The following is a 24,149-nucleotide window of genomic DNA, read 5'->3' on the forward strand; positions in this document are numbered from 1 at the left end:
GGCAATTTTTTCTCTTCTTCTTCCCTGGTTATTGCATCTACCATTAGATTAAGAGGTTGTTTTGGCTGTAAGGTCTTTAACATTTTGGAAAATTCTATTTTTATATTTTCTGTTTTTTTTCCTATTTCAGATTCACTGGAAAGAGAATGAAATAAACATGGAGTCTTCTAAAGTGGAATATATTTCACGGGTTACTGTTAAAAGTAAAAAGAAGATGAAACGAAATGAGAGAACAGGAGTATAACACCTGTCAAGAACTTCCCATGGGATATATACAAACTTGAGATATAATACAACTAATGATATGTAACAATACTTTGTTGATACTCCTTGAAGGAGAAGTCAGTTACTGTGCAACTTGCTTAATAAGAACTTTTATTCTAAGAACTTAGTAACATGTTTTAACCTTAACTGGACACCTTTTTTTTTTTCTTTTTTTTTTTTCTTTTTTTTTTTTCTTTTTTTTTTTAAGTCTGAGAGTTAAAAACTTTGTATAGCTGTATTTTAACTGAGACACTGATCCTGATAGATGGCCGACAGCTGCTCACGGAAAATGGTTCCTGTTGCACAAAGTTGAATGGAATGCCCTGACCTTAGAACAATTCTCTTAGGACCTCCTTCTTTGCCTTGCACCCATCATATCCTTAAATATTTAAGTGTAAATATTGCGATTATAAAGTCTAAAAAATCATGGCATGGGTGAAGTTCTTAAGAAAACCAGGGGGTAACCTTGGAAAAGTTTATCAGCCTGGAAGTATACTGTCCCTGGCCCCTACAAAAGGCTTACTAAATGAACCGGGCCAAAACAGCTGCTTTCTTAATAGTGCTGTTCAGGTAAGAAAAAAATTCATTTAATAAAATGTTCTGGTTTTATAGCAGCTTAGATGGTCATGGTAGGGAAAGTGTGCTCTTGGCAATGCTGTTTTTTACTATTTGTATTGTAGTATATGTATTTTACAGAAAAATACAGCATGTTTTTCAATGGTGTTAAATTCAGTTCTCAGTTAAACTTAAAGATTCAAAGTAAGACAGAATAGCAGGTCTTTTTTTTTTTTTTTTAGGAAAGTCCATTTTAAAAAGTGGCAATTGAAAGAGAAGAGACAACTGTGTGGAAGTAGTTTTACTTAGCATTTAATTTTGAGGAATTGATTGAGAGTATTAAATATTCAGTTTTGCAGAAAATGACAGCATGTTATTTTGTTTGCATGCATTAAGAATATCAGAAAAACTTCCCTTTTTTATTTGGAAACTTATGACACACAACTTTAAAACTTGCTACTTGAAATTAAAGCTGAGATTTCTGTCAGACATAGCAGTTTTATTACTTAGCAAAATTTACAGGACACTTTTTAATGTGGGGCAACCAGTGCTACTACTTCTATTGAATAGGACACTTTTTTTAAAAAAAAAACCACAACAATGTTTTCTCAGAATTAGAACGTGAGTCTGTGGACTAGGACATATTAGAAAATGCACATGTAGTTGAAAGCTTTGATTCTAATCTTAGGAAAGATTTATGGAATTAGAGTAGGATATATACTTGATAGCAAAGAAATATGACTTAGATTTCTTTTTACTGTTTATATGCATACATATTGCCAACCAGCTTCTTGCATGCGTTTACCTACACACTATTCTGTTTCTATGAGCTGTAATTAAAAAAATGTTGGCTCTTTAGATCTCTTAAGTATGGTTTAATAGTATGGTGACATTAGCATGATAAAAAATTGAGCTTTTAAAAGCCTACTTATGACAGCGAATATGGGGATTTACTTAATTCTGTGACAGAGCAGTGCTAGCCTTTCCACATTGTCTGCATGTCAGAATAGCAGCACAGTTTAGTTTATACTATAATCTTTTTAAATTTAGAAATTAACAACAACAAATTTCTAGGCTGTGCAAATAAAGAGCAGAACAATATATATATATTTTTAATGCTTAGATTTTGGACCTGATAATTTTCAAATTGTAGAGAATTATTTGCCAAACTGGCAGAGGGCTTAATAGATGCGTAGACTTCCTAAAAGCTGTAAGTCTTAAAAATGGTATGGATTTAAACATAAGAGAAATGAGAGAGAGACATCTACGTGGTGTGTATGTGCATGGTATCTAAATAATTTTAAAATAAAAATGCACAATAGATTTAGTAGAATGGGTTTGCTGTTTTACATTCAATGGGAACAGCATGACCTATATTCTCTTGCAGTTTTGCTATTTTCCCTGAGGGTGCCCTAAAATTAAACCCCAAGTAATTTTTAGTTATAGTTTCAGACAATCCTACTACTTCACAACCTACTGCTGTTTATCAGATGGTGGCTGATGATTGGTGACTGCCCTTTTACAAGGAGGAATGTGTTCCTTTCTTTTCTTTTAACCTCTGTTCAGCCTTCAGAACTGAGGTTTAGACATTCATTTTCAAATGCATTCTAATTCATTTTAGCTTTTATATTTATAGATAGGATTTTTATTTTTTTTCTGGATTTGCAGCTATTGTGTTACTGTCCCTCTTGAGATCTCATTTTTGGTGGTGTTTTTTTAATTTATTTTTTTAATGGGCAACTTTCTGAACTACTGCACTGGTTGTGTACATAAGACATTAGATACTGAAAGCAGTGTAGTGTCGCCAAGCTGATGTTACCTTTATATAGAGTAGTTACACAAATAAAAGTTAGAAACATACCTAATTAAGCACCAGGATTATTTTGATCTGTGCAAAACCAAACATATTTCGGCAATCATTTTAGTAAGAGATCATAAGAATGTAGTATAGACTTAATCCAAAATGATGCTTGCATTTTACCTAACAATTCAGTTTCTGTGTTTCCTTTTTTTTTTTTTTATTTGAAAGAAAGCACAGAAGGAGGGAGAGGGAAAGAGAAAGAGGAATGAAGCTGCATAGCTACCTTCCTCTTACATAAAGCCATAAGAAGAATGTTACAATCTCTGTACACAGTTTAGCTTGCTGCTTGTTTCCTTAAGAGTACCTCACCTCTTTTTCCACACAAAGTATATTGTTTGCCATTGTTGCAAAAAGTTTAAAAAGGAGATCTAAGTTTTACGAGTGGTGAATGCAAACCTTCCACCTCAAGTTACCAAAGTAATGGAAAAGGACCATAATTCTTGTAGAAATGTTTGTGCTCAAGTTGTAGATGTTATGTGAAATTAAAAGAAAATGAAAATCTAATATATGTTGCTGTATTAAATGTAGAACCTCCAGAACTCATTATTTATTTTCTGTTAAACTTTATTTTTATAGGTATTATGGCAACTTGACATATTTCGACGAAGCTTAAGAGGTTTAACTGGGCATGTGTGTCAGGGAGATGCGTGCATATTTTGTGCTTTAAAGGTAAATAATAATTTTTGGAAGAATCATCTTTCAAAATGAGGGAAAAATAATTTAACTAATTTATATCCCTATCATACATATGTCTGGGTGACTCTCATTCTTGTGTAAAGAAACTATTTAGATTTAAGGACATTTGTAACATGTTTGTAACAGAAATATTTTCTTGTGTTTAAAGAAGAAATTTTTATACACATACTTTACAGTCTGCTTAAACACAGAATTTTGGATATTAAAAGACAGTATAATTTATTTGCATATTTCTCTCTAGCCTCTCAGAGATTTTTTCTTCTATTTGCATGCATATGCTTTTGCTCTTTCCTTTAGTGTTTGAATACTATATTACTGTTTGATAAGGTCTCAAGATTCTTTTTTTATTCAGTAGTTGATGGTAATGGTGCAGAACTTCATTGTTCGGTTTGTAATGAAAGGCAGGTAGTGGTACTGGAAAACTAACGAAAGCTGGTAACTTTTTAGTGTTTGAAAGTAAGTCAGATCTGCATATCTTAACTAGCATATAAACTTTGCGCTTCAAACAGTTTTGTAACTCATCTGAAGTCTGTAAACAACTGTCGAATTCTGTTAGGTTCTTACTGCTTTTACTGCACTGGTATTTAGCTGCCTGCAGTCATTAGGGAAATAGCTGTAAGCATGGTATCTCTGTTTCATTGGGATAAAAATCCTAATGAAAAAAGGATGGGTGTTTTTTTTTTTTTTTTTTTATTTTAAGCAGTATGCACTCTCTACTCTTACTGCAATTTGACAATAAAGACATTTGAGCATTCTAACACAGGACCGTAGAATATATAGTCAAATACAGTAGTAGATACACAGAACTGGGAATTGCTCATTTGGAGGGAGTTGAAAGGGACAACGCTATTTGAAAATGTAGTTTATTGAGGAAGTGTTTTTTTGACGATGCTAAATTGTAGGGAAGGATAAGCCAAGTGTTTTAGAGTTTATTTTCAGGGAGTTTCACAGACCAAACTTTGTTACCAAATAAGTGTTTTAGGCAAGAACTGTTTGCAGTGACATTTATTTAATCTTTCAGGAGCTGTATAACTTATGAACTGTGTAGTTTTTTTCAGCCATTTTTATTGGTTATCATGATTGCAGTATGGTACAGATGGTTTTGAATGTGTCTCTGTCTTTTTCCAAATGTAGTTGGTTTTTTGGGGTGGTTTTTGTTTTTTTTTTTTTTTTTTAGGAGGTGTATTTTTATTTCTTTTGTTAAAATGGTTAATTTTAAAAGGCCAACAAGTTGAAGTGGGTTGAGACTACACATATTGAGACTAACTTCCTGGGGCTTTTATTCCAAACTTTTTACAAGCTCTTGACTCTACAGAACTTGTTGGGACTTACTTGTTTCATCAGTGTTTGGACACTTCATCTTTTAAGTACATTAAAGTCCAGACCATAATTCAGGCATACCTATGTTTTTCAGATAAAATCTTTTGTCTGTCTTGGGATGATAGCTTTTGTTTCCTGGAGTTTTGTGTGTATAGGGATTCATGTTCATACCTGATGTTATAATAATAGAGTAAACTTCATGGTCTTTTCCTTTTGATTTGATCCATGTTACATGGCGAGTTCTGGTCATATACAGTCTTGTTTAATGCTGCACTGCAGCTGCCTTTAAGAAATGAAGAAGGATTAAGGGTGACAATTGCTGCAAAATATGTATTACACTACATGCTTTTAATAACTAGTCATATAGCTGAAATTATAGTAAAAAAATAATGTAGCAGCTTCATTGTGCTCAGAAACATAAGAAGGTAGTGCTCGTCGTGTATCGCAATTGAACGTGTAAGTAATGAATCATTCCATTCTAGCAGTCCACTTGAGAAGACCGGATGCTTCTTTTTTCCAGCTAAACTTACCACTTGCTGTACGTTAATACCCTCTCTCTTCCTGTAGTTTTTGGGGCTCCAAAATATGCTCTTTTCTTCTCTGGATAGCACTGGGGTGGGGCTTTGACTATGCAGGCCACTAAAATGAGTGTACATATCTGCATAACTGCTTATCTGTAATTTTTTTTTAGTTGGACGTGTAAGGTTCTGTTGCATACCAAATACAACCTGGCAGCCAAAAAAAGAAGTGATAAATCTTTTCAAAGCAGAGTTAACTTGTATTGTCAGATCTGTTAAAAACTTATTTTTGAATGTTTGCATTGAGATATTGACTGTCATTTTTATCAGTAGTCCATGCTTTTTGTTATGAGAGGGAAGTTTAAATATTTGACAGACATTTACCATGGAATGCATCGTGATCAAAACACTACTTTCTGTTAGCAGTGAAACTTTGCTTATCTGTTGTATCTTTGCCTTCTGTCCCGATATTTTTTTTTTAACTGTAGGAGGCCTGTATGAAGAATGCTTATCCTTATTTATATTTTACATGGCTTCTGATTTGTTTTGTCTTTATTCTCTTCATTTTTCTCTAAAGTTTGACTTAAAATTCTTGACAATGGAATATACCCTTTAATATCTGCAAAAGTTTTCTCATTTGTTTAATAGCTTTTAACTTTCAGTTCTTTCAAAATCAACCTCCCTTACTTGCTAAATGATGAGGTCACTTGCATACATATCTCTGCCAGAAAGAAAAGTAGTAGCCAACTGTCTCTTCTGGGAAATGAAAATATATTGCACTTGATTTTTTTCTTCATGTTCTGGAACTGCAGATATTGACCTGTTCTCTTGTATTGCGTGCACTGGTTCAGCAGAGAGCTGATTTAATAGCAACGATTATCAGCATTCTGTCTAATTTATGGGAGTTTTTTGCATATCCATAACTTAATGAAGATACACTCCTGTCTGAAGTAGTAAAGTAAATGTTACATTATTTAGTGAATGATGGGTGTTAAACTAACCTGAGTGGTATTACATTATGTGCTAAGAAATACACATCATTTGTAAAGATGAGAGATAGATGCATGAACTGCTATTCCAGTGGCCAAATTAAAAAAGCTGCATAATTACACACCACAATTACACAACACAAACTTGTATTGCTTCTGGGAGCTAAAGTCAATCACCTGCATTTTTATGCACTTTTATGTTGCTTTTCTATTGGCTCAAAATTCCATTTGGTAGCATAACTTCTTATAATGGAACAAGTAACAGAGCATAGAACCTAAGTAGCTTCAAGAGAAAATAGTAATTTCTAAAGTTGCATAGAGTTATAAACTTTTTGTATATTTGCTGTTTAGACATGCTGCATAAGAACTGATATATTTGTGTAGAACCACAGTGTCTAGCCAAGCGGCTAATGAAGCTGAGTAATTGTATTTCTTCCTAGGCAATATTTTCACAATTTCAACACAGTCGAGAAAAAGCTCTGCCGTCAGATAATATGAGACATGCCCTGGCAGAAAGTTTTAAGGATGAACAGCGTTTCCAGCTTGGATTCATGGATGATGCAGCAGAATGCTTTGTAAGTATTGTTTGTGTTAGTTGTGTTGAATTATGTCTGTTTTGTGGATGCCAACCTGGCCTGTTTTTTTGGTAGCTCCAGGCTCACAGGTAGGATACAAATGACATAATACTACTGACCACCTTTATGCCAGTTTAGGGGAACATACACATAGAGTAGGTGTCTGGTAATGTGGGATGGACTAATTCTTGCATTTGCTCCGTACTTTCTTCCCCAACTGTAGGTCAGGCAGAGGGATATGTAAAACTACAGGAGGTCAGTGAGAATGATGAACTCTCAATCGCTCCTAAAACTTTTTTTGGATAGAGAGAAGGGTGATCTCAGGAGAAAAGGCACCTACGGATTTAAATATATAGTCTGTTCCTCCAAGTATTCTCTCATCAGCAATTGAAATACATTCTGTTGCAACTAGCCAGCTCATTACTGAAATCTTCTGCAGAAGAAATTTCCATTTTCTTATCCAAGAGTGAATGAATACTTGAAGATCTTGACTCTTGCTGCAGTTACTTTCTGCTTTTATGAAGTGTCTCATTGATAAATATGAGCCATTACTGTGGCCATAAAAGATGACTCAAGATCACGTAGAACACTGGTAAAGAAGCCTGTCTAAGAAGTCCTGTATTGGACAAAATTGTTCACCATAAAAAAAAACAAACAAAAAAAAAAAAAAAAACAAAAAAACAAACCAAAACAAACAACCCAAACAAAACCCAACAGTATTAACCTTCAGACACAGATTTGAGGCACAGAAAATATGGTTGCTGCTTTGGACATGCTTTGGAAGTATCCACAAATGAATACCTGCCTGCCAGTTGCATTTTCACACACATAGGAGAATCCAGTGGAGAACTCCTGAAATTGGCCGTTTGAGATCTTGCTGTCAAGTTAATGGATTGCAGTTGTGAAAGAGAATTTTTCAGTAGTGCTCCATCTAATCAAAATGCATTTGAACCCATGAAGTAACCAGCTGTCTGAATGATCTACCTGAATAGATTCTCTTCTTCCCATTACCTCTGATATTTTTGGAGAAAGAAGAAAAAATGGCATTGCTGATTCAGGGGCCAAACTGATGACCATCATAGTACTTTTTTTTTTTTTCTTTTAAGGTTAAAAGGTGAGGCTCAGGATGGGATCAGGCATATGCTATTTATTAGCTTTTTCCATGCTTCTGTCAATGGTACTTGTGTTGAAGCATGTGCTAAATGTGATCAGATGATGAGATTGATATGCAGAGAAAAACATAAAAGTGTGAAAACTGAAACAGAGGCCTAATCCAACAAATATTTCAGTCATTGTGTGCAACGACATTAGTAACATGTCTTACTGTAAAACAGCTGTTTTAATTTTTCTTGAAGATTCACTTCCTTCAAAGACTAATGCACTGTGGACAAACAGTTGGGTAACTGTTGTCTAATGCTCTTTTGTTAAGGTTTGGAAACCTTGAGATGAAGAGAATTCCCATCCACTGGGTTGCAAATAGGGACAGAATTAAATACACATTAAACTTGTAGGTGGACTATTTGGAGCCAAGGGGAGTAGTTGGAGTATTAAACTGTAAAGTTGCTCATATATTCTGACTTCATCGGTTCTGTTTATATTTACATTATTATTTCTATTTAGGAAAATATCCTTGAGAGGATTCACTTTCACCTAGTGCCAAACAGTGAAACAGATATGTGCACTTCAAAATCCTGTATTTCTCATCAGAAGTTTGCTATGACACTGTATGAACAGGTCAGACCTTTATTTGATTGCTTTAACAAATTATTTGTTTCCACTGTCCTGAATAATTAAAAACAAAGGTATTTTTATTTTTGTAGTGTGTATGTCGCAGTTGTGGAGCATCATCAGACCCATTGCCTTTTACAGAATTTGTGCGTTATATTTCTACCACAGCCCTGTGGTAAGCGCTTTTATTCTTATATCTCATTTTTCTGTATACACCCTTCCAATAATAAGCAAAGCATGTCAGAGAAATGCTCTAAGAGTAAAGTAGAGGATTATGTATTCCTTTGTTAAAACATATTTTTGAGATACTGTTCAAAAGTAACATTTGGATTTCAAAAGCAAGATGTAGAGACACCTTGACAAAAAGTATGTATTGCTACTGTTCTACCTCCGTGTCTTCTCTTTTCAGTCATAGGATATAGTTAATTGAGAGTTGACTGAAATCTGTTAATTCTTAAGAAGGGAGATCAACAGTTATTTCCATTTATTTTTCATAGTAATGAAGTAGAAAGAATGATGGAGAGGCATGAACGTCTCAAGCCAGAAATGTTTGCAGAATTGCTGCAGGCAGCAAATACTGCTGATGACTACAGGAAGTGTCCTGTAAGTAAACAAGGATTTTGCATTACTTTAAGTTACAAGGGAGAAATTTTTAAGATGTTAAATCATTCCCTAAAAGCAGGATTACTTGTGGCCACTTCAGCACAGTCCAGCATAGGGTAAAAAAAAGTCCTTAAGTTTATATTTTATTTCTCCAGTTAGAGCTAAACATGGTATTGTAGGTGGCTTGTTTAGAAAGTAGAGTTATTAGGTCTGTGTTTTATTCTTCACTTCATGTTTAACACAGAGCTAGGTGGTTTTGGTTAGTTGGAACAGGTGTATTTTTGGAGTGGAGCTGCTTTAGTTCATATTCCTCTCTTCATTAAATAGTTCTTTGTAAATACTGTTAATTTAGGAACCATAGAAAAGCGCACAAGAACACACAGACCTAAGCTTTAATGATGAAATGGAGGGGGAACAAAAGAGAAATCGTGATGGTGACTTGGATGTCTTCAGAGATTTCTGTTTCAAGGTGGTGATTGGATGTCAAAGTTTAGCTGCAGTCTTCATCAGAGGGTTTTTATGATGAAGAATTTTATTCTTAAATTGTTAGAAACAAATACCATAATTAGAAGAAGTTGCAGAATTGTTTGGTTGCACTATTTCTTATCTTGTAACTCAACTTTCATTTTTTTAAACAGCTTTGTTTTCTCCCATCACATTTTTTTTACTTTTTCTAGAGTAACTGTGGTCAAAAAATAAAAATTCGTCGTGTTCTTATGAATTGTCCTGAGATTGTCACAATTGGTTTAGTCTGGGATTCAGAACACTCTGACCTGACAGAAGAGGTTATGCGGAATCTGGCAACACAACTTTATCTTCCTGGGGTATCTGACCTAAAAGTTACTATTTGCTTATTCTAGAATTCATTTTACATGTATTTTGTCTATATGTAAATATATACAAAACACAAATGTATATACACACATACATTTTTATGTTTTAAGTTTATGGTTTTAGTATTCTTTATAATGTGTTGCTTGATGTTGTTTCTGTAGGAGTAAAAAAGTCCCATCAGAAGTGTTGGTCTTGTGCCTACATGCAAAGATAAACATTGGTGAATGCCTCGTTGAAAATCTAGGAATATCATATTCAGTTTGAAATTTGTGGAGTTATTCCACAGCATTATTGTTTTACTCTTTCAACTATGCAAAAATAAATGTTAAAAATAGACATAATAAGTGCAAAAATCATTATTTATACTCATGAAAAATTATATAATGCAACAGGGTATTTAATACCAATTGCCTTGGTCAGATGCCAGTAGTAGGTCTGGAAATTGAGGCTAAATGTTTTACGCATATTTTAAAATATATAACCATTTTTACAGCTGTTCTATAGGGTTACAGATGAAAATGCCAAAAATAGTGAACTTTTTCTTGTGGGAATGATTTGCTACACAAGTCGACATTACTGTGCCTTTGCCTTTCACACCAAGAGTTGCAAATGGGTGCTGTTTGATGATGCTAATGTAAAAGAGGTAAATACTCTTTTTACTGCTACCAAATGTAGTGATCTTTACTTTTCTAGAATGCATTCTTCTGACACCAAACTTGAAACAAGTTGAACAAATGTCTTTATTTTAATGAACCTTTGGTTTTGTAAATAAGTTTTCATAAATTGATCTTAGAATTTACTTCACTACTTTACAGTTCTGCCTTCCAAATGCTGTTTCAGAATGTTAATGCACTTGTCTACTGTTGAACTTGGACTTCTTGTAATGAAAAAGAAGGCTTAATTACTGGCAGCTGTATTCATAGTGTTGGTGTTCTGATTGTTAGCCCATCTAATATTGGTTCTAGCTTTTTGCCACAATTTACACGAGTTCATGTACCAAAATGTTGAATCTTAATATACCTTTGGAATCAGGCATTTGGTACCTGTTGCTTAATAAATTATTCTTTCCATAATTGGATTCAATGGTGTTGATAAAAGTTTTGCGGTTTTGTTTTGTTTCCTTAGATTGGAACAAAATGGAAAGATGTGGTCTCCAGGTGCATTCGATGTCACTTTCAGCCATTGTTGCTATTTTATGCTAACCCAGATGGTACAGCTGTGTCTCCAGAAGATGCTCCCAAGCAGATTATTCATTGGTCTCAATGCAAAGCAGCAGGAGGAAATGGGGAAGACTTGGGTAATTAAGATTTTTTTTTTTTTTTTCTTTCTTTAGTAACAGTATCAACTATATTTCTGAAATGGGGATTAAAAGGAGAAGGTAATGGATTAGCTGGTTTGTTCTTAAATACTTTTAGCAATAATTATCTAAAGGGCCTCAAGAGAAAATAGATTAGTGTATGTATTCAATATTAGAACTGTTTGTTTTGTTTCTGATATGGGAATACAAATTGAGACTCGTGGATAATGGGGAAAAAGATTTTCTGTTGTAGATTGTTTGGTCATAACTACTTTACCCATAACCAGTAATTTCAGTAGTAATTTGTATATGCGAATGTTCTTATGTGTGTATTGATACATTTAAAATGTCTTAAAAATGTTATAAAAGGATACTTTAAGTAAAGCTTCATACAAATATAGAGATATATTTGGACCATGCGTGTTTGTGTGTATATATACACAAACAGAGAGCACCAATTCAGAACATTTAGAAAAATCAGAAGGAGCTGCAGGAAACCTCTTTTCTCAGAGATTAGTATAGCATAGGCCTCAATATATAAAAATCCAGTCTTTTGGTTCTGTAGCTTGCACTGCTGTCCTGGGGTGGTGTGGTTGGTTGGTTGGTTGGTTGGTTGGTTTTTAATGTTAAACGTAACATACAAGTAAATTAAATAAAAGGCCAATTGAATTTGATGTGTTCCTCTTCACATAATGAGTAGCAATTGGACATAGACTGCTTCAGGGAAGAAAGGATTGAGGACCTTATTCCACTACAGTCTACCAACATAAATATGGCAGTATATAATACATTACAGAACATTATTGCCTAGCATATTTAAATGTGGCATGGTTTTTCTCTGAGTAGTTTGTGGGGTTTTTTTAATCTGCAATTAAAAAGTTTTCTTATTTTTTAATTTAGAATGGAAACTTTAAATTAGGAAGCTTTTAATTTCTAAAGATGCTTATGTTACTTGATAGGATTTGAAAAGCATTCTGCTCCTAAATCAGACCACATGAAAGAGAATGGAATTGGAGACCCCGCTAGTCAAAGAAGTAGCAAAAAACTTCAGCCAGATAATTCAGTGTTCAGTAGAAGCCATATTCAATCTAGTGGTGGTAAAGGTCCAGGTATGTATCCTCCACTGCCAAAAAAAAACCCAAACGTGTCATCTTATGAAATACTTCAGTTGATAGCATTTCAGGTATATGCTAACCTCTGAACTAGAACTGCTTCTAAAGGAAGAGTTCCATCATTGACTTGAAGGAATCTCTGAATAACAACTAATGTTTAAGTAATGTCTGCCATGGAATGTTAACTTTTCTGGAGAACTGTAAACACAAATTTTTTTTATTACCCTTTGTTATTCCTACACTAAAGTGGCTCTTGAGGCTTTGATCCATTTCTCAAATATCTTTATGCCTTCCAACCGTATTGTCAGTTAAAAGGCACATCAGAAACTTGAAGCTGGTTTGATCTTTTGGAGCACAAAGTGTGGCTCTGTGGATCACCAGCTATTTGAGGAACGCTGTTGCCCAACAATATTGTGATATGCAGCCTTATTTGTAGTCCGGTGTATGAATGGACTTTGTCTTTAGTTTGGAAAGAGCAGTAGGAAAGTATTCTTCTCTGTTTAAAAAAACATTCTATCTGTACATTAGGCTTCCAAGCAAATCAGGCTGTAAGAAGTCATGTGAGGCAGTGACTTCTGCATTACTTGTCAGTGACTTTGCTCTGAACTTTCTTGAGATGTTTCCCCTCTGTCTTTATTGTTGAATTCCTAGACTTTTTAAAACTGAGAATGCTTGGCTTGATTAACTCTTTTTGGTGATGACTCAAAAATGCTCAGTATTTACCCTTTCAGAAATAGAAGGATTTGTTTTCATAGTGACTCCACTGTTTTATTAAAAATAAACCTTTGCATTTAGACAAGATTAAACTTAGATCCAGTTTTTCAGTGTAATTCATAAAATTTGACGTACATAGTATATGCTTTGAAAATGGCTCGACCATTCAATTTTAATAAGAGTTGTTTGTAAGACATGGTTGACATAATGCTGCTTTGGTTACTTTCATGAGCTCCGTTTAGTGGACTCCTTGGAGATACCCATACATTTATACTATACATCTCATCTTCATAGTCTGTGTTATGTAATTCAGTAGTCTTTTTAAGTAGTACTAATATTAAAAACTAAATGTTACAGTACATAAATATATTTGTGCATTTTGATGATGAATGACTTTTTAGTAATGATCTTTGATAACAAGTATTTTTTGCAGCTAAGTTAAGTTACAGCGAACAAAAGGACAGGCTAAAGGACATATCCAGAGAGTGTGCTCAGAAAGCTGCTGATATGAAAAACTTCTCATCTTTACGAAAAGATGTAGACAGAGGGCCAAGAAAAGAACCTGGGAGACAAAGAGGTACATTTTAAAAATATGACCAGAGAATCAATGCATTAAATACCTTTTAGCATCAATATTAGCTGTGCAGATTTTTTTTCTCCTTTTAAGAGAACACACTCTTAAGATTACTGAAAAACGGGAAACTGTTTTGTTTGCTGTAACAATATCAGTTAAATATTAATGAGAACTTTAATGGAGCTTTTTTCTTTTCCTTCTTTAAGATTTGATTGGGGAAGATCGTTCCAATGTGAAGTCGGGGTCTCCTCCAGTTGGAAATGGACTTAGACACTGCGCTGATCAGCGCATATACAGCAGCCAGGGAAAAGCCTCCTATAAGTATGACAATGCATCTCACCAAGCAAAGCTTTCTGTACAGGTGCTTGGATCAAATAAAACAGAAGCTTTTCCTGCTGGGGAGAAACCAATGATCAGGACCCGGACTGATGGTGTCACTGGCTATGATACAGACACCAGCCAAGACTCTAGGGACAAAGGAAGTATCAGCAGCAGCAGAAGCAGAAGTAAAGGCTGGAAACCTATGCGAGAAACACTAAATGTAGACAGCATTTTCAGTGAGACAGAGAAAAAACAGCATAGCCCAAAGCACAAGGCAAATCCAAACAGTAAATCTAAGCATGAAAAGGAGCGAAGCTTTAACCATTGGCCAAAAGAGAACCAAATCCAGAAAGGTTTAATGACCATATATGAAGATGAAACAAAACAGGATACAGGAAGTCGAAGTTCACTGGATTCAGAGGGAAAAGGAAATGCTGAAAAAAGCAAAGGATTTACAGAGAGAAAAATCCTTGGTGATAACTGGCAAATTCAGAGGACAGAATCTGGATATGAAAGCAGTGATCATATCAGCAATGGATCTGCAAATCCGGACTCGCCTGTTATTGAAGGAATCAATCCGGCAGATGTCAAGAATGTTAAAGAAAGCGCTTCCTGCAGGTAATGCTAATGCTCTTAGAACCTGCTTGGGTTGTATTTACTGAAAAATAAGTTGTTCTAATGTTCATGTGCCTTTTTAAAAAAAAAAAAAAAAAAAAGGTCAAGAAAACATGCTTTGGAACTTCATACGCTTGAGGGTCAGGTATGTAGAAAGCTACTGACATATCTAGAAATAAGAGTACAGACATCTAAGTGTTAAGTTTACCTTCACTCTGAGGCTGCAACACTAGTTCTGTTTGGAAGGCACTGAGCCAGGTTATTATGGCGCTGAGCCAGAACTGCTAAGCCCTGCTGAGGGGCAGGGTGTATTAATTTGAAATAATTGCTACACTTCTTTAGTTACAAGTTTTTTAGACTGTGGGTAACTTGCCATCTGTAATGGAATACAAGTGTCTGTATAAATCATATCTGTGACAAGTTGTACAGACAAGGAGATGGGAATGGCAGTAGGTGAATCTCCTTACTGTTACTAGTCATTGTTCTGAAATTCAGTTTTCTGGGACACCTCAGATATATATCGATTGCTTGATAAGCGATTGACCTGTCTGAAAGAAATCTTTGCTGAAAAGTGTAAAATTACTAAAACTTGCCAAAAATGTCATTAGTAGCCAAATTTTATTAAACTTACTAAGAATTGATGCATGCTAATTAGTAACAAGTATGCTGCCCAGAGACTTTGCGGAGTCTCTGTGGAGATACTCATAACCCAACTGGGCATGGTCCTGGGCAGCCCAGTCCAGTTGACCCTGCCTGAGCAAGAGGGGTTGGACTAGATGATCTGAGGAGATCCCTTGCAACTTAAATGATTATGTGGTGCTGTGAAATATAAAGTTATCAACCTTCCACATGTGGTTTTCTGTATTGTGTGTCTTAAACTGTATGTGGAACATACTTCATGCTAGAACCTATACATTCTTCTGTCAAATCTTGTTTATATCCGTAGAGTGGAAGAGCCTAGTTGTGAGATCGAGCCTAGTCACAAATGCTTGCTAGATTTGAGCAAATTTGGACACATATTTTCATGAAAAATTCTTTTACAGGGGAAGGGGATAGCAAATACCAGGAAATGAAAAGGCTCTGACTTCTCTAAGCAGAGATGCAAAATTTTAGAACTCATTTCATAAAGTATTGTAGCAAGTTACCAAAACATTTTTTTTTATTTAAAACATAAAAAATACGGCTTCTATATGAATTGAAGTGTCTTTGATTATTTTGGAAATTGCAAGAAGTCAAAATCAGTCATTTGCTTAGTTCTTAGTTTCCTAGGGAATTATTTTATTTCACATATAGAAGCATAAATAAGGACATAAAAAAGGCCATGCCAGGACAGGGGCAAAGGATCACCTAACATGCCTTCAGTCTACACCAGTAGCCGGTAGCAGACGCTTATGAAAGATGACAGCAGATAGAGTGGTATTTTGTAAGTGTATTCTTCTGGGCTGTTGTACTTTGTTGCTTTATGGTCTTTCTGAACTGGAGATTATGACTGTGGTGTCCGCTTCTGATGAAAAAATACTTTTTACCCCATGCCTTTCTTGATTCCCCTCTTTTCCTCCCCCACTCCTGCCTTTCCCCTACCAACAAACTGCACAAAACCCCACTATACAAAAACCTTATGGCCTCTTTGTAGGGTAGTGATATAAATATGTGTAAAGTTACTCCAAGCCATCTTTATATTTTGAGTATTTACAGTTGCCTTGAACAGTGATTTCTACAGTTTCAACCATGCCTCATTTTAAAACATGTCCAAGAGGTAATGGGATGCCTAAATGCTGCATGTGCCTTTTTATGAGAGACGGTATGATAAATTTAGAACAGCATTAAGAATCTGACTACGCTGTTGTTTCGATATTTGTCAAATAAAGACAAAAAAAAAAAGGACTTTATCAAAATACAAATGTCATCTTGGGACTTTCAGAAGGCTTTTGTATGACTGGTAATTGGAATTGACAGGCAATACCCACTAGTTCCCTTCTAACCGTTCAGACTTTGTCTCGTAAAAACAAACAAAATACAAATGAATTACTTGAAAGTTCTTTTAGAAGGTGGAAAAAATTACTTAGTGTTTTGTTTTGTGTTAGGTTCTGTCTCCATTCTTCCTGTTTCTTTCAGTATTTTTCTTGTTTTTCTGTCCTTTCAATAACAATAGTATTTTTTTTTTTTTACTTGAAAAATGCCACTGTGTATCTTCTTCCCTACCTTACTCTTGGCGAGGGAAGGAATTGGCAGAGTATTTGTGAGCTCCCTATCTGTATTGGTAAGGAATGCTTTTTGCTCAGCAAAACCAGCAAGATTTACTAAATCTGCTGGTGGTTTTTTTTTTTTTTTAATTATTATTGTTTTCTCCTCTTGAGTTTGCTCCTGTAATCTTCTGGTTTTCTTCCAGTTTTCGGAAAAGTTTTTAAATGAAAATTGCTATGAGTCAAAGACCAAGTGGCAATCACAACTTAGAAGAATGATGTTTATTGTCACAACAAAGTATTAATGAATAGCAAAATGTCAAACTAGGAAAATGGACAAGATAGAATATTAGCTAACAGGTTACACATACTTAAGATATTGATACTGAGGAGATTTTTGCATTTTTAGAAGACAAGCTTGTCATAATCAGATGCTGCTATATGTTTAAATTCAAAATATTCAGGGTGTAAACTCTTAACACTGGAAAATATATTTGTTTCAGACATGGGTGATACTGGCAATAAATTGGAAACCATATAGTACCACATGGGTAGTGTTCTTTTGCTGCACTAAAGCAGCAATTTTAACTAAAACCTACAGATAAATTGAATTAGGTGACCAGTAGTGTCTGTTCCATTTGAAAATCACTGCAGTAAACATGTATTCAATAGTGTTGTGCTTTCTTGGTGATCTCTGCTAATAAGCACTTTTTAAATTTTTTATGAATATTATAGTTTACAATGAGGAAAACTGCAGTCAGTAGTTCTTTCTCACAGGTGACATACCTTTTTTCTGTTGTCTATAACTTTGGGGAACCAGCTGTCTTTCTTAAGCAGGCTGATGTGATATTAAGATCAAGAAAATTTGCTTTTTATGTGCTGTGTGTTAGGCATCCTGCTAATGTACTCTACAGTAGAGCTGGAATGAGTGGGCATCTGCTCTCCAGAACAAACTGGAGCAGCAGCCTCGCAAACTATTTGTTTTTTACCTGTCCGTATTAAATGATTCAGTTCATCCTGAATTTCTGTGCATCAGCAGAGCTTGTCACATGTGGGAACGGTGTTAAAAGTATTAAAGGCCACCTCTGCTATATTACGTATCTTCTGTAAAGTGTTTGCGTTACTAAAAATTGTGACAGAGAGAACAAGAGTCAGTTGCACATAGGCAAAGTTTTTACGCTTGCACTCAAGGCAATAAAGTTTGTGATCATACATCAATAGTTTAAACCTTCAAATTACATGTATGCTTCTTTTACAGCGAACAGAACTTGTCAACCAAAAAAGCTGACAATGTGTTATATTCAGTATCCCAGCAGAACAGAAACTTTTATGGTAAGAACTTTAACTTGTATAAAGAATGAGAAGTTTTCTAAAACTAATTTAGATGTACCAGAATTTTAATATTAACTTACTAATATCACAGAAGAGATGGACAGATTTCTGATTAGCCTTTTGTATTTTTCAGTTTTGCTGCCCAATTTAATGATATTTCATAAAATTGAAAAATATGTATACAATTTGTTTTGTTTTGTTTTTTAACAAGCCATAACCAAATATTTCAAAATTATACAATTTGTGTATTGGGTTGGTTGTACTTAGGTGGATTGGAAGAAAAATGGCATGGAATTTGTGGCTGTTTTGGCCATGAAGTTAGGGTTTTTTTCTATACTTTTTTTTCAGTAGAGGGCTCTCTTGCTGACTCATCATAGCCTGTGTACTGTCTTCTAAAAGGGCAAAAGAAATCTGTTCTGTGGGCTTTTTTTCCTCTACAGTGAATTCCAAATTTTGGGTTTGTTTACATTTTTAACCTTTTCAGTGAGTTAGACTGATGGATAAAGATGGAAAGCGTTCATATCCCTTCTTGGTACGTTTTGATGGAAAAGTGATGGAAGATTTTTTTAAAATGTCTGGGTGGACTTTGGTACCATTTGTTTTCCTTCAAGATATGAAGCAATATCAGGAAGAAACACTTGTAATAAGGAAATCTACTTCCTTTTACATACTAATATGTCTGTTGGGTTTTTATGAAGTTGATAAATGCTTTGGCATATAAATATTATAGGTCAGTATGAGGCCAGCCAAAATCATTATCTACTGTTGCTGGAACAATTGAATGGTGCTTGTACAAAGAGTTGCAATAAATATTAGGCCACTTCCCCAGGAAATGTTTGATTTTTATAGATATCATACTTCTTTTCAAATAATGCGTAGTATAGTTTCTTCTAAGACTTAAATTTGGGGAGGGGGGAGGTGCCACAATACTTTTATCTTTTCTGTCATTATTTTTTGGTTGTAGAAAGAAAACTAATTTAGTGTTTGGTTTTTTGCTGTCAAACAAACCCAAAATTGATGTTGCATGGAATGCAAAGATCTGGTTTTGCATGACACTTACTCTGCTTTAGTGTACTGTACTGTACTTATACCAGTAGAAATAAACTACACTTGGATAGCAAAAAGAAAAAAAAAAAACCCAAACACCAGTGGCAAGTACATAAAGGACCCTGCCAGAATAAAATATAGGTGGGTTTAAACAATGTTTGAGCTTAGTAATGAGTATTCTCCAGAGAGAACTATGTACTGGACTTCAGTATACTTAAAGCTTTCAACATGCATCAAACATTTTCTTTAAAAAGTATAGTGATTCCAGGTGATCCTTAGAGTTATCATAAAACATTGATGGTAAGATCCCGTTTATTCAGTTATTCTAATTCAGTAACTAACTTTTGAATAGTTTCATAACAAAAATTTATGTATTCTAAATCAAATATGAAGTTCACACGTGAATGCATGTTTTGGAAAATAATACTTTTAGTGGGAGTGATTAATGGACTGAAAACATACCTGAAGAATTGGATCGTTTCACATACATGTGGAATTAAAGATTTATTTAGACTCAGTTTTTGGTTGTCTAAAAAGTGTGTCAAGACACCTTTAGCAAGGATAGTAGTAGTCATTTACAGGTGTCAGTTGTATTACCTTGTGTTATACCTCTGAATATTATAAACAAGACATGGATTGGTAGGTAAATACCAATCAGACTTGTAGAAAATAGTACTTTAAGAAAGAAATTCCAAGTATTTTCTGACAGAGGAGTAGTATGTTAACTTTGTTAATAATAGTGTGTTAATCTTTGTTAACCTCTCGTGGCAACTTGAAAAAAAATCTCTGGGTGGGTTTTTTTTTGTGTGGTAAACTTCTTATGGCTTATGGAAATAATGTTGGACTTCTAATTATGCCCACCATTTGTATAACTGTGTGCTTTATCAGTTCCTCATTTTTAACTGGAGCTGAATAAGGCTACTGTTCAGCAGTTGAGGAATTCTGTCCCAGACTTACAAAAATAAACTTATTGTTAGAGCATTATAAAGATAGTAACATTGGATCACACAGTGGTTATGCAGTTCAAATGGCTGCTGCTTTCTCCGGTAGTAAGCAGTAGATCACTGTAGTGCTGAAGCAGATGTCCCACAAAGCAAATCCTTAGTTTCTGCCATCAAATTTTGGTACAAAAATGTGGATATTAAGCAGATGCAGTATCCTTAATTTATATTAAAGAGTTAGTGTTTATGAAGTTTGAACTTGATGAACTGTGGAGGCTAATTTTTTTTGTTTATAGAGAACGTGTGACATGAACAGTGGGAGGGCAAAATTTCCAACCTCATATTCTTTAAGATGAAGAAATATGACTATAATTCTTGGAAGTTGGAAAGGGCTATAGAATCTTTTTAATTTTCAGAGCAGTCCATGTGCCAGCTACTGATAATAATTTTCAATCCTAAAGGGTTTTTTGTGGCTTTCATGACAACCCTCCCTGATTCCTAAGGCACAGGTATCTCCATGAAATTGCCACTCCTGACAATTTCAATAAAAGGCATTACTGTTGGGAGGGTTAAGGGGGAAAAAAAAAAATAAATCCTCAAAGCCCTGTTTTCTAGATTCCTACCCTCTCGCCCCCTAAAGCTCAGACCACTTCATTCTTGAACTAACCTGTCAGTAGAATAAGCACTGTGATTAAAATTGGCCAAGGGCTTGATGGCCTCCTGTTTGAGATGTAGTATTGAAAGCTGCCTGTTCAGTGATCTCAGGAAAGGATGTACTTGGAATCAATGCCTTAAATTAATAGTTGCTTCCCTTTGAAAATAAATGCAAAGCAATGTTTGTAATATTAGAAATCTGGAGGTTTTCCCATTAATAATTCTTCAGTTCAATAGCGGGAGACAACTTGAACTGAAAACTACAGTCATTCTGAAGCTCTGGTGAGTATGTGAAGAAGAATCTAAATTGCTTTTGCTTAATTGTCACTTCAGAAAACCTCACAAACAAGCTACAATTCTGTAAAAGAAAACTCATCATCTTAGGCAAACCATACATTTATAGTAATAATTTAAAATATGCAACTATACTTAAGAAAATCCAGTCATTACACATTGACTGCACCATAAGGTTATGACTGTCATGTCTGAAGAACTGAGTAGTGAATTAAAGCATGCAGCTACTTTATTTACTTTAATATTAAACGGAAACAAATAAAAGCTTTTCTGGAGTATCTTTAAATGATAGATTAAAGACTTTAGTTTAAAAAAAAACAACCAACATTCCAAACCAAACCCTAAACTTTCAAGATTTCCAAATGTAGTCAAACAGCCTGTGAAAATTGAAATGTAAAGCACTGCCACATTTGTAATGCAGTTTATTAACGTGAGAAGTTTGCAATTTAAAATAGATGATGCAAAGATTCGGGATTGGGTTTTAAAACAAAGACCTCATAAATTTCCTGAGATGGGTAGATCAGAACGAAGAGAGGGTAATAGTTGGTATACTTTGTCGCCTGTTGTTTCACCTCAAAACTTAGTTAAACTCTCACACGTACGCAAGTATATATCACCCCACCCCCAAGAAAAACAACGGTGGAACTTTATTTTCATTTTTTCCCGATGTTTAAAGCCTTGGAAAAAATCCACTAATGAATGTGTAAGAACTGTTTTGCAACAGAATGTTGCTCCAAAAGGACAATTTCTTGAATATAAAGAATTTTTTTTTCTGAAGATTGTCACTGTTTTTTAAAAATAATATTCTATTTTGGGCAAGTTATAATGTGTTTACCTTCTTGAATGGGAGTACGTATTTGTTCCACGTTTCCAAAGCTTCCAGTAAGTTCGTCTGTGATTTCAATTGAATACAGGAAAATGTCTGGGTTCAGGGAGAGGAATTTGCCACGGTACTTGTTACAAAAAGTATTAGACCTTGTTTGGTTGTTTTTTTCTATTGGCAACTTAAAAAAAAAAATAAAAATTAATCAGGTAATCAAAAGTACAGGAAACATGCAGCTAAAACACATTAGAAGGAAATTGAATTTAATGTGGTTTTTGAGGGGTTGGGTTTTTGGTTTGGGTTGTTTGGGTTTTTTTCCCCAGAAATTGGGCTTTGCAGAATTTTGCAAATGTTCTGTATGTGTAAATGGAGTTATTAGAGGAGAACTTGTCTGTCCTACCTCTTGGCAATAGAATGGCTGTTAATCTTCTGAAAATCTAGGTTAGCTATTCAGATGTGAAAATAGATGTCTGTAAAAGCAGACTGCTTTGTAACTGGGAAACCAGAGTTACATTTTGTTTATTGGTAAGTTTCTTATGCCCCATTGATAAGGATGTCAATCTCCCACTGAACACAGTGCTTGTGTGTCCCATATTTAGGTTTGCAAAGAACATAGAGCCAAAATTCCCAGTCGGGTCCACGTCTGGTTTTAACCATGCATGGATATCCTGTCAGCAGAAGAGAAAATAACACATCTATTTATAAGTTAGCTGGAATTCTGAAGGCACAAACCGCCTGGTATCGCAGAGCAGCTTACGCTGAACGCGTGCTGTGGTCACACCATGGAAACAACGTATTAACCTTTGCTGCCGCCTCCTGCCCCATTTGTGATACTGCCTCTCAGAAGGGCTGAACGGGCTCAATTCCTTAGGAGTTTGGAGTACAAATAAAAAAATAAAATCTGTAATCTTCACATCAGGCGGTTTTGGGGAATTAAAGAGCAGTTTTATGGGCAATTTATTTGTGATTTTTAAGTAGATGTGCTCTTGTATAAAACTCAATATATTCAAAGTCTGCAAGTTAAAAACAGTAGCTTCAGACACTGTCAATTTAGCAAATTATTTAACCAATTCATTCCTAGAACTGTATCCTGAAGTTAAGCCTAAGATTAAAGACTGAAGTGGAAATAGTCACAGGAAGTAATGTGACAGAACCTGTGCTTTTTCCCCCTCCCCAGTAAAGCAATTTACAGTTCATTATAATCTGTAGCAAATTCAAATGTTTTCTATTTGCAATATTACCTCAGTGTTAGTTAGCTCTGATGCCATGGCCCACTCAAGCGGTTTTGAACTTTCTTTCATGTTAATTACTTGTCCCTTGCCAGTGTCACATGGGCTCATTCAGTAACAATATTTTCCCAGAAGTAGTCTTGCTAAGGTTGTAGTATTGTTTATCATGCCAGAATAGCAAGATTGATTATTTTTTTTTTTTTTTTTTTTTCATTTTGAGGCTCAAAGGAAAGCCATATATAGGGGCTTTGTCTCCTGTGCTGTATGCCTTTTTAGCCTCTACAACCTGTGTTCTTTGTCAAAGATTTAGTGTCTTTAGTCTTTCAGCAATTAAACATAGGGCAGATATTGACCCTCAAAATAAGTGTCACCCAGCAGCATTGGCCAAAGTTTTTAGTTTAGTTCTTTTCTGTTGGTGTGGTTGACTCATATGTTCACAAGTCAAAAGTTCCAAGGCTTTGTTTAAACCTGGGGAAATAATAAGTGATTAAAAAATATTTTATCTTGGTAAGATTATATCATTTAAGAATAGATAGAAAAATGTTGTAGCTTTTGTTGATAAAAGTCTAGAACAGCCTATATTATCCCATTGGAAACTGGCTAAGTACTGTCTACTGTACATGAAATTATTCTACAAGAAATCAGGAAATATATGCTGCCTTTTTTGAATTTAATTCCTGTTTTTCTGAAATAGGCGTAGTACTTACGTGAATCTAATCCATACACAAAATAAGGCATCTTTTGAATGGCTTTAGAGCAGGTGACTGATTATAATGGGCCAATCATTGCATTAGGAAGACTTCTAATATCTATCTCTAAACAAATAGACCGTTGCTTGTCCCTTGTCAAGAGAGTGTTTTATTCTATGCAGTGTGGACATGGATACTTCAATGCTTCCTTTATTTAGTGTTAACTAGGAGCTGCGTTGTTGAAAAATTGTGTATTTCTAGAGAATGATTCTTTGCCTTTGCCTGTGAATAAAAGGAGCTTCTAGAGTGTGAGTTGTAGTACTGGTGGCCCAGGCGCTCTCATACTATGTGTTTAGGGCACATGACTGAGGGCGTTCTCTG

The 24,149-nt window shown here is 34.8% G+C and overlaps 1 protein-coding gene across 1 annotated transcript in view; it reads left to right on the top strand.

The window, feature by feature from the left end:
• Nucleotides 1-441: 441 nt before the first annotated feature.
• The window catches only part of USP53 (ubiquitin specific peptidase 53), a 28,887-nt gene continuing 5,179 nt past the window's right edge, over nucleotides 442-24,149 (top strand). Inside the window, exons 1-13 of the mRNA XM_082481989.1 lie at nucleotides 442-834; nucleotides 3,257-3,349; nucleotides 6,644-6,778; nucleotides 8,399-8,512; nucleotides 8,599-8,681; nucleotides 9,004-9,109; nucleotides 9,787-9,933; nucleotides 10,437-10,586; nucleotides 11,069-11,240; nucleotides 12,200-12,349; nucleotides 13,500-13,643; nucleotides 13,847-14,579; nucleotides 18,018-18,091. Coding sequence (XP_082338115.1) covers nucleotides 691-834; nucleotides 3,257-3,349; nucleotides 6,644-6,778; nucleotides 8,399-8,512; nucleotides 8,599-8,681; nucleotides 9,004-9,109; nucleotides 9,787-9,933; nucleotides 10,437-10,586; nucleotides 11,069-11,240; nucleotides 12,200-12,349; nucleotides 13,500-13,643; nucleotides 13,847-14,579; nucleotides 18,018-18,091 — 2,245 coding nt within the window. The 5' untranslated portion in view covers nucleotides 442-690. The remainder of the gene's footprint in view (nucleotides 835-3,256; nucleotides 3,350-6,643; nucleotides 6,779-8,398; nucleotides 8,513-8,598; nucleotides 8,682-9,003; nucleotides 9,110-9,786; nucleotides 9,934-10,436; nucleotides 10,587-11,068; nucleotides 11,241-12,199; nucleotides 12,350-13,499; nucleotides 13,644-13,846; nucleotides 14,580-18,017; nucleotides 18,092-24,149) is intronic.

The sequence above is a fragment of the Vanellus vanellus genome (genome assembly GCF_965231255.1).
Source record: "Vanellus vanellus genome assembly, chromosome: 4".
NCBI lineage: Eukaryota > Metazoa > Chordata > Aves > Charadriiformes > Charadriidae > Vanellus > Vanellus vanellus.